The sequence below is a fragment of the Pygocentrus nattereri genome, chromosome 26, assembly GCF_015220715.1.
Source record: "Pygocentrus nattereri isolate fPygNat1 chromosome 26, fPygNat1.pri, whole genome shotgun sequence".
NCBI lineage: Eukaryota > Metazoa > Chordata > Actinopteri > Characiformes > Serrasalmidae > Pygocentrus > Pygocentrus nattereri.
The window spans coordinates 14,084,913-14,099,981 of NC_051236.1; the positions used below are offsets into that span (position 1 = coordinate 14,084,913).

The 15,069-nt window shown below is 37.9% G+C and overlaps 1 protein-coding gene across 1 annotated transcript; it reads left to right on the forward strand.

The window, feature by feature from the left end:
* Positions 1-591: 591 nt before the first annotated feature.
* LOC108427594 (monocarboxylate transporter 1-like) lies at positions 592-11,217 on the forward strand. The gene is made up of 5 exons (XM_017697852.2): positions 592-729; positions 1,604-1,852; positions 8,717-8,860; positions 8,949-9,734; positions 10,685-11,217. Exons 2-5 carry the CDS (start codon positions 1,636-1,638, stop codon positions 10,915-10,917), a joined length of 1,380 nt encoding a protein of 459 aa, XP_017553341.1. The 5' UTR covers positions 592-729; positions 1,604-1,635; the 3' UTR covers positions 10,918-11,217.
* The last annotated feature ends 3,852 nt before the right edge of the window (positions 11,218-15,069 follow it).

Consider the following 15,069-nt stretch of genomic DNA (forward strand, 5'->3'; position numbering starts at 1 on the left):
CTCTTTCCATTTAGTTACACCGACATAATACAGACACAGAACAAGTGTTTACCACTTAATGGCCAGTGGTATCACTTTTTCAGTTTAGGATTAGCAACTTTTTTATAAAGTGTGGCCTATGTTCTGGAAGTTCTACCTTGGTCTTAAACCCATCTTATAATTACCCCTGTTGGTCCCTTACACACTACTGCAGTGAGGTTTGGTGAAGATCTTAGCAATGGTTGTGAAACTATTGAAACCAGCGTCCTGATAGGTTAAGCAATATTTCAGGGTTCTTCAGATGAAAATGGTTCAGGGGAGACTGAAGTGAAAAAAAAAACTTTCAGTAACTAAAAGCCGTGGGTTTACATTCATTTCAAATTACAGTAAGAAGTTTGGCTGCCTATCATCAGGGGAAAACAACAGGAGAGCTTCGTTAATGCAGACTTTGCCCACCTGGTGGTTTCCGCTGTGCAGAATTTAATGGAAGTTCTAGCAATGATTTGAAAACATTAAGTTTGTTGTATACACAGGAAACAGTCTATGTGTGCATTATCATAACAATCACACATTGAGTTCTGAACTGGCAGCAGCAAGTCACATGACTGCTGTGATTAGTACTGAGGGGGTTGGGTGGTGACTGGCATTTCAGTGAAAGCCAGAAAGTTTACTTTGCAGTAGTGGTTTATAATGAAACCCAAATGTATGATGAGAAGGTGAAGAAAAGGGAAGACAAAGAACACTGATCAGGTATGTCACAACATTGCTGTATGACTTGTTAATATACGCTATTACTTATTAACTGTACTTTCTGTATAGCCTGCACTTTTAGCAAAAATAGCTCTATATAGTACTAAAAAGAGTTCCTTGACTACTAACAATAGTACACTCTTTAAAAAATGATGGTTCTTCAAAGAAAATGGTTAGACATAGAACCATAGACACTCAAAGAGCCTAATGGCTTGACATTGTAACAATAGAAGAACTGATTTTGATGCCACATATAACCATTTTCAAAAGGTTCTATATTGAATCATATTTAATATATTCTTCATGAATCTAAGGAATGATTTCACCATATAAAGAACCTTTCAAGCATGCAGATGGTTGTTTGATTATTTATGGTTCTATATAGAACCATTGTCTTGACTGAATAATTAACATTTATAAAGTGTTTTTAAAAGTGTGGTCACCATAAAAACCAAGGAACAACACAAGAAATCATAATATTTTCACTGAAATATAATTTGACTGATAAAGTGGTTATTATTTTTAATTTCCCCGACATGCAGTCATACAGCCCGTGAAAATTTTGTTTGGCAATTGCCCCAAATGTAGTTGGTATCTGGATATCTCTCTGAAATAACCTGGTAGTCAATAATAAATCAATAATAATCAATAAACTATGGCAAAGCATTCAATACTGTACATGTTGCAAAAAATAGATAAATACAGCAAGGATGTTTAAGGTAATACAATGGCTACAAATGTGTGACGATAGTCCGCACAATCATTGTATTTGGAGATGCTACTGGCAGCTAGCTTTTTACATATATTTTATTCTAAACATCTACTGTATTCAAGGTTTAACTATTTTTGAGAGCAAATGTTTCTCTCCATGCAGAAAACCAACTGTCCATTTGTGTGGATTTCACCATGCCGTCTGCTGTTGGAGGTCCTGTGGGGTACACTCCTCCAGAGGGGGGCTGGGGTTGGGCAGTGGTGGCTGGTGCATTTATCTCTATTGGTTTTTCCTATGCCTTTCCCAAGTGCATCACTGTGTTCTACAGAGATATGGAATTGATCTTCAATGCCAGCACAAGTCAAGTCTCCTGGATCTCCTCCATCAATGCATGCTTCATATACGCAGGAGGTGAAACACATACTCTATTTTTACCATTATACTTATGCACTTTCAGTATGTAAAGTTGAGCTATTTATGCCTTAGAATGAAAATGTTACTGTGATATGTAAATAACTTCTGTTCTGATTGGCTGCCTTGTACCATGCTTTATTTTAAAAAGCAGTTGAGGTTGAAACACTATATCATAAATGCAAATGGATGGGGCCCAAACTCCTGTAGCTAAATAGATATACAGTCATAGAAAAAAGTTTGAACACCCCCCAGTAAATTTACATTTTGATGTTTTTCTAAGCAAAAACAAGTTAATACATCAAACTTAAATATGACATTTGCAATAGTTTTTTCACAGGCCACATTTCCATTTTCTAAATACACTATATTTCCCAAAGTATTCACTCAACCATCCAAATCATTGAATTCAGGTATTCCAATCACTTCCATTGCCACAGGTGTATAAAACCAAGCACCTAGACATGCAGAGTGCTTCTACAAACATTTGTGAGAGAATGCATCACTCTCAGGAGCTCAGTGAATTCCAGCATGGTACCATGATAGGATGCCACTTGTGCAACAAGTTCAGTCGTGAAATTTCCTCGCTACTAAATATTCTACAGTCAACTGTCAGTGGTATTATAACAAAGTGGAAGTGATTGGGAACAACAGGAACTCAGCCATGAAGTGGTCTGGGGTCTGGGTTTGGGTTTGGCGGTTGACAGGAGAACGATACTTGTCTGACTGCATTGTGCCAAGTGTAAAATTTGGTGGAGGGGGGATTATGGTGTGGGGTTGTTTTTCAGGAGTCGGGCTCAGCCCCAAGAGATTTTGGACAATTTCATGCTCCTAACTTTGTGGGAACAGTTTGGGGATGGCCCTTTCTTATTCCAACATGACTGTGCACCAGTGCACAAAGCAAGATCCATAAAGACATGTCACTCAAGTTGATGAACAAGTTTGGTGTGGAAGAACCTGCCTGGCCTGTAACCCGATAGAAAACATTTGGGATGAATTAGAGTGGAGACTGCGAGCCAGGCCTTCCAGTCCAACATCAGTGTCTGACCTCACAAATGTGCTTCTGGAAGAATGTTCAAAAAATTCCTATAAACACTTTCCTAAACCTTGCAGAAAGCCTTGCCAGAAGAGTTAAAGCTGTTATAGCAAAGGGTGGGCCGACATCATATTAAACCCTATGGGCTGAGAATGGAATGTCACTAAGGTTAATATGCATGTAAAGGTAGATGAGCAAATACTTTTCGCAACATAATGTATGTAAAATTCAGCAAATTTACAGTCATTTGTGCAAATGTGTGTTCTCTCTGGGGATGTATTAACTTATTTTCACATAGAAAATCAACAAAACATGTAACTTAACCAGGAGAGCCCAAACCTTTGCTTATGACTGTTTGTAAATATGCTGGTTTCTATGATATGAAACCTTTAAAAGAACTGAATAAGTTGCTTCACACTTTATGACCAAAAAGCTACAGTGTCTTTTGTAAAACCACTGAATAGTCATGGCCTGAGTGTAGTAGGCTAGAAGTACAAGGTTAGGATCATCCTTGTGACCAGAAGGTCACTGGTTCGAACCCCTAAGCCGACAGTACATGGCTGAAGTGCCCTTTAACTGCCAACTGCTTCCTGGTCACTGCGGATAGGGCTGCCCACCATTCCGGGCAAGTGTGCTCACTGCCCCCTAGTGTGTGTCTTCACTAGTGTATATGTGGTGTTTCACTGCATGGATGGGTTAGGTTGTTGAGTTGAAATTTCCCCATTGTGGGACTAATAAGGGTCACTTAATTAATTGATAATTTCCATCTGGAGCCAATCATTGCCCACTTCTCTTTGCCAACACGTCAGTATGGCAATGCTTTCAGCATAACTGTAGATTGAATCTCATTGGCAAGCCCCCAGCTTTTATCATGCAATTCTACTTCACTATAAGTTACATTTTTTACATTGGCAGGGAGACCTAATACACAGTGTCACTCAGATATCTTACAGTTTGAATCTGTTTGATGTTGTAATAGTTTTTTCATGGCTTTTACAACTGTAATTAGTTTACTAAATCTTTTTGGACCTAACTGGGACAACGCTGTGTTGTTAGTGTATTGATATGAGCATTGTGATAGTAATAAGTCTTACAGTTGACAGAATAAATGCCATTACTTGTTCAAATGCTTTAGACTACACTGCTGAGATCAGATTTTATAATGATCCTCATAAGTTCAGATTTTAAGCATTTCTTTCTACATGCAATACATTTTACAGTAACTCTAAAATACTGCAAGCTGCAGTTAATTTGAAGATATCAGGAAACATTTTTCTCAAATTTTTCTCAATAATTTCACATTTGTTCGCACCCCTTCATTTAATACTTTGTGCAGCCTTTCTTTGCAATGATTACAGCTCTTTTTCTATAATGCTTAGTGATACTGGAGAATACATGCCAAGTGATCTGAGACCATTCCTCCATACAGAACCTCTCCAGACCCTTCAGATTCTGATGTCCACACTGTGGAGTCTCCTCTTAAGCTCAACCCAGAGGTGTTCTATAGGGTTTAGATCAGGGGACTGGGGTGACCATAATTCTGTGGTCAGTGACCCATTTTGTGTTGATTTTGAGATGTGCTTGGGATCATTGTCCTGCTGGAAGATCCAAACTATGGCTCACTGTAAGCTTTCTGTCCGAGGAGGTCAGGTTTTTATTTTATTTCTGCAGGTACTTGATGGAGCCTGTAATACCATGTATCTGAATAAACTGGCCAGGGCCTTTGGAAGAAAAACAATGCCACAGAATCATAGATCCACTATCATTCTTCACATTGGGATGGGGTACTTTTTTGCATGGCTATCTTTGTGTCTGTGCCAAACTAACCTCTGGTGTTTGTGGACAAAATCCCTATTTTGAGTTTGTTGGTCCTTGACAGCAGAGGCTTTCTTCTGGCAACCCCCCAAACAACTTGTGTTTATACAACCCCAATTCCAATGAAGTTGGGACGTTGTGTAAAACATAAATAAATATAGAATACGATGATTTGCAAATCCTTTTCAACCTATATTCAATTGAATACACTACAAAGACAAAATATTTAATGTTCAAATGGATAAACATTGTTTTTTGTAAATATTTATTCATTTTGAGTTTGAGGCCTAGAACAAGTTTATCCGTCTGAATATTAAATATCTTGTCTTTGTAGTGTACTCAATTGAATATAAGTTGAAAAGGATTTGCAAATCATTGTATTCTGTTTTTATTTATGTTTTACACAGCATCCCAACTTCATTGGAATTGGGGTTGTATATGTCTTGTTGGTTGTAGTTTGTGAGATATTGTGAGTTCCCCCATCTGTGATCCTTATGATTCTTTGCCTGTGCGAACCATCCTCCTCACTGTGCATGGGGTCAGCATAAACATATGTCCTCTTTCCACTAGATTCTTAACAACTTCAGTTGTTGAAAACTTATTAATTACTGACCTAATAGTGGAAATGGGCATTTTCAACTGTTGAGCTATTTTCTTGTAGCCAGTCCCTGATTTTTGCAGCTCAACAACGTTTTGTTGTGCATCATTGCTGTTTTTTCTGGGGTTTATCATAGTGGTGGATAACTGAGGGAACTTGTCCTCTGATTCCTCTCATATGTGTTCTCGAATTAATGAGGAAGTTTTGGCTGACCATTTAAGTATGATAATCATGCAAGAGAACTTTAAACATAAAATGTAAATGGGAATATACTTTAGTTGGAGTTCCCTTTTAAGAATTTCTAGGGGTGCCAACAATTGTGGCACACACAGGTTTAAGATATTTATTTCAAGACAAGAATTATTTTGTTTTACTTTCAATCATTTTACCTTATATAAAGGTATAGTGTGTGTGTGTGTGTGTGTGTGTGTGTGTGTGTGTGTGTGTGTGTGTGTGTGTGTGCATTGTCATTCAGGCAATACATATTTTACTCAGCAAAGGAAAATACTGAAGCTATGGTTCAGTACAAAACATTAGCCTAACCCTATAACCCACTAATCATTTAGCTACTAGCTATCCAAAAAACATATGTGTCTAAAATGAGGTAATCAGTTGATGGATCAAGCTGTTTCCCTTTGGCTTACCTGATTTTGTGGCTGATTAGTTTTAAAGCTCATCTTATTTAAACAAGTAATGGTGCCCTTGCCTTCAGTCTTCAATGTAAAAGGATTATATACATCACATTTTGAGGCTATAATTATATAAAAGTAAGCACAGTGACTATTTGCAAAAATCACTCTATACTTCCAATCCTATAGATTCAGAGGGTATAAAAACTCAGAGAATATTTATAAAAGAATCATTTTCATGTTTAATTCACAGTGTTTTTCACAGTGGGTAAACATTTGTCACCTCTAGGTGTGATATTTATTCTGAAGGTACATGGGAAATGAAATCATCCTTGAAAAACAGCAGTTAAGAAATTGACATGACAAAACTGCAAAGTAGTTTATTGAGGCCTTGGAAAAACTAAGTTGATGTGAGCCAATTTACATGTAATTTAATCTTAAAGACCTTTAAAACATAATTGTTACAAGTCTTACTACTGACATAATTTTTTAAATACTTTTATATTACAAATGCACAGACAAATTGGAGAACATCTACCATCTGAGACTGTCTTAGTGTTGTAACAGCAAAACTGTTGCAAAATGTTTGGAACAGTAATATGATCTATACTGCAGGCTCCCACTGTCAGTCCTGTTTTAGAGTGTTTACATCCGAACTCTTCAGGTGACTAATCACAAAGATGCATGCTGGAATATACATACATACCAAAAAGATACTATGTTGTCTAGGAAAGGGCAACAATGAATATTAATCAAATGTACTGAAAGGTTTGACTAATTATCAATTATTCTAAAACTTTTATTAGGAACTATACAGTTAGCATACGTTTTTGTGTGCTATTCTATATATTTAAAATATTGATTTAAAATACTCAGCTAGATGGGACACAAACCACTGAAACTTTGCTGAAGTTTATATGTTACGTCTGTGCTTTCCAGTGTTTGGAGACGTTTATCTGATATTACTGGGCATTAATAGTATATCTGTAATAGTAAGTCATTTCTGTTCTTCCATTCTGCTTTGTAAGTCCAAAGATCATACATTTTGCAATGAGGACTGGTTTGTGAATTATTTACTGTGTTTATCACAAAAGCACAGTGAGCAACACGCACAAAGGACATTTAAGCAATAAATATCCTCTCATCATTTTTAACAATTTTATTTGCTAATATAAAATGTATTTCTGAATTCCAATGGAGTGTTAGTTAATCTGTTCTATTCTGTACAAGCAGTGCAGTATAGCACCTTGGAAACACAAGCTAGCTCTAAGAAGCTTCTCATGGGCCCTTGTGTCAGCCTGCCAAGAATCAATATTTCAAGTTTTCATTATTATCTGTTAAGTAAACATTGTACAGGAGTGGGGTTAATGGGCCAGTATAGCCTCCGATGATGGCCTGCATTATTCTGACACCCTCAAACATCCTCTTTCTACTCCGCTATAAGGAAAGGGCATTCCAGTTCTCAGAAGGGTTGAGAGACAGTTTTACCACCAGCCCCTCAAACCCTTGACATCATTAAGGGGTCTACAACACTGAAGACTTAAGGCAGTGCCATTTCACTATATGCGGTTTTTCATCACAAAACTTTAGCAATAGTCTACCCCTACAGCTAACAGTTAGACCCAGAGCTAACTGCACAACATATGTTAAGATTAGATTCAGTTAACATGAGATATCCATGTGATCATTTTATTTTTGGTGCAGAAAAAGCATTCATGACAGTGGAAGAGAAGTCAGCATGAAAAAGAAATAGAATTGGGTACTGGAGGTTATGCAAGTTCAGCTCCTCCCCAACCTGAACTCCTCAGATACTATAACAGTCATAAAAGATGCCAAAAAGGTCCTTTGAAGTGATAGAAGAACCCCTAAGAATCTTTCAAAAGAAGGTTTATTAATGAAAATGAGAAGTGAAGAGCCTCCACACAGAGACATTCACAGCTCGATTCACATACGTCTGAGTTGAGTCTTGAGTCTCTGGGGTACGAGTGCGAGTCGAGTCTTTAGTAGAGAATTTTAATTTAGTCCTGTTATTAGCTGCAGGCACTGCATTTTGCAGGAGTCAAAAATCTGTCAGAAACAGCTGTAAATAACGAGCCTTCCATTATAGAGCTTTAGTCTGAAAAACAAAACTGAAGTGATATGTGCATTAAATGTGTTTTAAGGAAAAGCAAAACAGCAGTTGGTTAGTCTGTAGTTTGTAGTTTCTATGTCACATAATAATCCAGCTGATGTTTTAGGAAGTTTTAAAGAAAGGAACGTGACCTGTAACTTCAGTTACATTGCTGACAACTTTAGCTATAACAGCTTTTGCACTAGCTAGTAAGTTTGCTATACAAACTGTCTGTATGCCAACCATATAAGTTTCTTCACCTCATTTATTGCATGAAGTGCTTCATTCTGTCCATCAGACTGAAGGTTTTTCAGTAACGAAAGGCTTGTTGAGTCTGAGTTGCTGACTCAAGTGTAATTAAAAGATCTGGTTAAAGCCAACAAGCGTTTAGTGACCTTTAATTTTAAGAGTGTGATTCTTAACTCTGATCTTCGAGTATGACATAGACCATAGACCATGTTTTCTGTGCTCTAACTCACCCACTTAAGTTCAGGAAGAACTTGTTAATTAGCAGATTGGTTGTATCAGGTGTTAGCAGAGAAACCACTCAAACATCTAGGGCATGGACCAGGATTGGAATTCACTGCTATAACTGAATGAAACGTATTAGCATTTGCTGGACTTGTAGCTATTTGATGTCTTCACTTTGTTTAAGTGTCTTTCTTATTATCCACAGGTCCAATCAGCAGTATCCTGGTAAATAGGTATGGCAGTCGTCCTGTAATGATACTAGGGGGCTGCCTCTCAGGAGCTGGACTTATTGCTGCCTCTTTTTGCAACACAGTTGAAGCATTGTATTTCTACGTGGGTGTGGTAGGAGGTAGGTTAAGTGAACACTAAATCTACAATGAATCTACAAATGATAGTATATTTTCTATCACGTCTTTATGTTTGTAATGTTTTAACAGGTCTCGGACTTTCATTCAATCTCAACCCCGCCCTTATAATGATCAGCAGATACTTCTACAAGAGGAGACCTTTTGCTAACGGAATTGCCATGGCCGGTACTCCTGTATTTCTAGCCAGTCTAGCTCCTTTGAACAGCTGGTTTTATGACCAGTTTGGCTTGAGGGGTAGCTTACTTATCCTAGGTGGGCTTCTGCTCAACTGTTGTGTAGCTGGATCTCTCATGAGGCCCATTGGGCCAAAGCCCAAGCCTGCTGTGGAAATGCCTGACACTTCACCAGAGAAGAAAACAATGATGGAGAATATCAATAGTTTTATTGATCTTAGCCTCTTCAAACACCGGGGCTTCCTCTTGTACCTAATCGGAAATGTTGTCATGTTTTGTGGACTTTTCACCCCCCTTGTGTTCCTCAGCAATTATGCTAAGTCTAAGGATATTCCAAATGATAAGGCTGCATCTTTGCTCTCAGTGCTGGCCTTAGTGGACATGGTAGCACGACCCTCCATGGGCACAGTGGCCAACACCAAATGGGTGCGGCCCAGGGTGCAGTATTTCTTCGCAGCTTCTGTTCTCTTTAACGGTGTCTGTCATGTGCTTGCACCTCTAGCAGTGGACTATTCCGGGTTTGTTGTCTATTCTGCCTTCTTTGGGTTTGGGTTTGGATGGCTGTGCTCTGTGCTGTTTGAGACTCTGATGGATCTGGTGGGGGCAGAGAGCTTCTCTAGTGCTGTGGGGCTGCTGACCATTTTGGAATGTGTGCCAGTGTTACTTTCCCCACCCTTGCTGGGTGAGTCTGACAATTTGATCTTTAAAGAATATAATCCTTGTAAACCTAAGCATTTGCATTTGGCTAATCTCAAAAAGCTAATAAGCTAATGTTTTTCTTGGACTTGGAATTTAGGCCCTTATTCTATAACTATCTGATTATGTAGAATTTTAGCAACAGACTGCAAATACTTAAATTTTTCATTGAGTGCCACAGTCTTTACCACACATCAGCTGCAGTTTAGTTTTAAGCTGTACCCGAGCTGTTCTTTATCTTACTAGCTGAAAATGTCATACAACAGTGTGTGGTATGAGTATACAACTCTGGCACAATCATGCACTTAAGCTCCTAAGTTAAAGTATAACAGCTCTGCAGTGATGATGTACAGTGGCTTGTAGTTCAGATGAGGCAGACGATGTAGCTGTCACATGAAGGACACCATGTGAGAGTTTTAGAAGTGGAGTAGGCAAAAGTCTAGAGCAAAACAGTTTTGCATTATTCTTATTCTTTTTCTTTGGAGAACCAGCTTTTATTATCATACACCAATCTGCAGTAGACATAATATTAAACCTTATTGAACAAATTTATTAGACTTGTCCAACCATCTTGAAACTTATGAGCTGGCACAATTAAACCTTCTAAAAACTGAAGGAAATGGTTGTGCATTGAACAATTACAGCTCAAAGCATGATCTGACTGTATAAATGTTTCTTGTCTGGTTAGATGAAAAACCTGTTGTATATAGCTCCTAGAGTTAAGAATCTTTAAATATTGTTCTATATAGCACTAAAAAGGGATTCACTATTGTTACAAGTCAAATAACCCTTTGAGGCTCCATATGGAAAGACTTTTGCTACGAGTTTACATTTGAAAGTGAAAATACAATAATTAAGAAGAAAAAAGTTTGACATTTCAGAATTATTAAAGAATGTAAAAGCAATGTAATGTTCATATTGTATTTGCATTCACAGGAACATTTAATGACATCTACTGCGACTACAAATACACTTACATAAGCTGTGGAATAATCCTGTTGGTTGCAAGCTTGTTTCTCTTTGTCGGCATGGGCGTCAACTACAGGCTGCTGGATAAGGAAGCAAAAGAGGAAGCTAAAAGAGCCCAGCTGAAAGAAACGTCAGATGAGTACACCACAGAGACTGCAGTCAAGCAGACTGGCAATGAGGAGATGGTGGCACAGAAATAAGCTGATTCCAAAACTGCAGGAGTGCACTAAGTGATCTAGTCTACGAATGACTAACATGGCATGCATAAACAGAATTCACAGGAAGACAGACACAAGCTTTTTTTATGATCAGTGCACTCTCCATGCTTTGAGAATGGGATTTTGTTATACAATGTCATCTTATGTTGGTAAATTTTCATTGGAATTTGTGCAGTAATATGGATAAATGTAAAGTAGTCCAGAAATAAATATTTATTGTAACCTTAAACTGAAATATTGATCATCACAATATGGCAGAATAAACAAAGAAAAATGGAAAAATATATTCTCTTTCTCTTTTGTTTCAATACTGTGTTAGTGTTGTACATGGTCATACATACTTTTGTCATGGTAGTGGTTGTATAGAATAGTGGATAACACCACTGACCTACACAGAGGTTAAAGGCTCATTTCCCCTTTTAGGAGAGCATGTCACTGCTCTAATTATAAGACACTACATTCATTTACCACTGTAAGTCACTCTGGATCAGAGACTATGCTAAATATGTAAATAAACTTAAGAGAACTCTTGCCAGCATTTGGCAAGAGCAAGCTGCAGAAGCATCTGCTAACAGAGACAGTAGAGTAGTTTGCAGGTGATAATACTGATTGAAGATGACTCTTGACCTATTACTTGCTTAAGCAAATAATTTTCCCTCTTCCTTTGATTTTTGAGATTTAACATAAATCTTATCTACACTACCTACACAAATATCATTATTAATGTTATTTAATGCAATTATTAAATAACATTTAATACTCTTGGTTTATTGCTTACTAATAGCTCAATAATTATATACTATTTTAGATTTTTTTCAAAAGTAGCCTGTGAATCTCATTTTAATCAATGATCAATTAAGTTTATACTAGCAAAAGCCTGCAAACACTACCAAATTCTAATGATAGGAAGGTGCTGTATCAGGACTGACTCAAACCCTACACCAGTGGAAACATTATTAGAGGACCTGGGCCCAACTGTGTTGTGCTTCTTAGAATGAGAATGCTGATCAGGGATCAGCTCATGCCTTTTATGTATTACTTAATAGAATTATATAATATCTGACCTTAGATCAGTGTTCTTAAAATGTAAATTCTTTAAATTCTATCCATTATAGAAAGACTTGCAGACTAATTTCTTTTCAATGGTTGTGATATAAACTTGTTGTTGTGATGTTTACAAAGCAAATATAGCCATTTTACAGTCGCTTTTAGAGACAGTAAACTCTTCAGATATCTGGTTCCTATCACCACTACTGTGAACAATTCTGACTAGGCAAGTTTTTCTACAACAGGGCATTTCATAGCAACTATGTTGAATGGCTTTGTTTACATCTTAACAATTTAATTATGAATCCTTTTTGAAAAACAGGAGGAATTCCCCTCTAAGCCCAAAGCTGAGAATTGTCACATTGTATTTCAGCTGTTTTCCTATTGTAAAAAGTCTTGACATTGGTTTAAATTAATTAGTTAAACTGAGAACTGTAAACTGTCGCTTAGTGAAATGTCACCCAGGTTCTCGGATTTCCTGCTACAGTTCAATAGCAACAAAACAAATAATAAATTGTCTAGTGTGTCTGTCAGCTGGCTGATCAGAGCTCTGGAGAAGAAACTAGTCAACCAGTCAATTAGAATGCAGGGTGGAAAGGCATGCAGTCCTGCCACTGTGACTATTTGCACAGAACAGGCCACATGATTAACCAGCCATCCACATTACTGAATATCTCTGTTTCATGTTCAAGTCAAGTAACAGCTGACACATAAATAGCTGACCCACAGTGAGTATTTATCTGCATATCAGGAGCACACTTTGAAACCTCTCCAGACAGAAATGGGCAGTAATTGCTTAGAAAAGGTTAGAGGAGAAAACTAGAACTGAATGACGTCTAGTGGCTACAGACTGAGCTGCCAGACTCAGATCATCAGTCAATCAGAGATCAACCAGGCTTTATGCATTTTACCTGCCAGCAATTTCAATTTGCCATTTTTATAATTCATGACAGCATGGTCATCATTTCTGGCTTGAAATCTTGCAAAACTCCACACATATTTAATATTAAGAAATACAGTGATTAAGAGAACATTGGTTGAGTAGTCAGACACACTACACCATGCAAAACCTTGTCATGTCATGTGACATAGATATAGATTTGTAAGGATGAAGCATCTGCAGTGTCCACCAGGTGGCACTTACATCATGCTAGACAGAAAAAGGCCCTGTTTCCTTATGACAAATACAGGCTGAACAACAACCTGTCTGTGCTAATGTGCTGTGTTGAGATACTTCCACATGAGAATCAGCGGCTGCAGACTCTTCACTTTTATAGCCTTTAATCACTCCGCGGTCTGGCCATCTGGATCATCTCTGAGGCACAGTCACAAATACAAATGCAGCATTGCCATTCCTATTATAGAGATCAGACATCTGCAGAAACAGACTTCTATAATAGTCTGTGTTTCACAGCTGGACTGAGCAATTCTAGACTTGAGCACTACACCCACCCCACCCACCCCCACCCCCACCCCCAACAACTACCTTTTTTTCTCAGTCTCAGGCAGAGTATGTATACTCTTAAAAGATGGTTCTTTAGTAGAGGAAACGGTTCTAAATAGAACTATTCACCTTACTAAAGAACCATTGAAGAACTGTCTTTTTAAGTGTGCACAGTCAGCTCCATAATTATTGGCACCTTGGTAAAGGAAGGTAGAAAACTGTCTAAAATCTTTTCTTTGTGTGTTTCATTAACTCAATGTCACACTGAGAATATGACATAAATGTAACTTTTATTAAAAAACATGTATCAAAATTATAGTCACCCCTGGATTTTCTTAGGAACAAAATTTAGTCTTAAGTGTTCATCTATTATTTACTCTTTCACTGCTCTATAAATATGAGGCCACATTTCCTTAGTCCTTTAGAGAGGATTAGTGTGCTGACCTTCATAAATGAATAGTAATAGTTGACACAATGGCTATGAAACATTCCTACACACATGAAAAGACCCATGTCCACTGTAAGGACAATAACTAAGAGTTTAAAACATCTGATGCTGTAATGCACCTGCCTGGAAGAGGATGTGTATTTTTGAAAATTAGGTTTGAAATTTGCAGGGGATAGTAACATTTTGCAGCTATCCTGTCTCCGAAACTACAATTAGGTTCCTCAAACTATTTGGAAGGTGTGGCAGAAGAAAGTCGTTTCTTTCATCTGACCACAAATCATGTGTTTCACAAAATGTTTATCCACAAAAACAAGTCAAAGAATGAAAGCAAAAATTGTGAAGCAGACAGTCTGTCATGACGCTAGCCAGAAGCATCGAAGTATATATAAGGATAATCCATCTAATACAGCATGATTTACACAGTGACCCACAGAGGGAGGATTGTGTTTGCATGGCATCTGATTGGAGATGGAGCAGACTGACGTTAACTGTGTACCATATGTCCCGAATCCTCTGATCTATGTCCATGTGGCTGGTATTGACCCCCAGTGGATAAAGAGCTCCAAATTGGCTGTTTGATATATGGCCAGTCCTTGTTAACAGTGCTCCCCTCTGTCAATTCTCTCCTTTGCTCACAAGGTCAGCCTTCTTCCTCAGCTGGACAAATTGGAAGAGCTTACAGTGGTACTGGTGATACACACATGGTCAGGTGGACACCCAGGTGGACAATGAATGTACACAAACATACACACACGCACACACACACATATCCACTCACCGGCCACTTTATTCATTTTATGTTCAATTGCTTGTTAACACAAATAGTTAATCACATGGCCACAACTCAATGCATTTAGGCATGTAGAGGTGGTCAAGACAACTTGCTGAAGTGCAAACCGAGCATCAGAATTGGGAAGAAAGGTGATTTAAGTGACTTTGAACATGACATGGCTGTTGGTGCCAGACAGGCTGGTCTGAGTATTTCAGAAACTGCTGATCTACTGGGATTTTCACACACAACCATCTCTAGGGTTTACAAAGAATGGTCCAAAAAAGAGAAAATATCCAGTGAGCAGCAGTTGTGTAGACAAAAATGCCTTGTTGATGTGAGAGATCAGAGGAGAATGGGCAGACTGGTACGAGATGATAGACAACAGTAAGTCAAATAACCAACAAAAATCTCTGAGAAATGTTT

What these genes read in the sequence shown, in the direction of transcription:
- LOC108427594 (XM_017697852.2), top strand. Translation starts at nt 1,636, where the DNA reads ATGCCGTCTGCTGTTGGAGGTCCTGTGGGGTACACTCCTCCAGAGGGG. An exon ending in ATGCTTCATATACGCAGGAG is followed by an intron (nt 1,853 to 8,716) that starts GTGAAACACATA and finishes TATTATCCACAG; the next exon opens with GTCCAATCAGCAGTATCCTG. An exon ending in CTACGTGGGTGTGGTAGGAG is followed by an intron (nt 8,861 to 8,948) that starts GTAGGTTAAGTG and finishes ATGTTTTAACAG; the next exon opens with GTCTCGGACTTTCATTCAAT.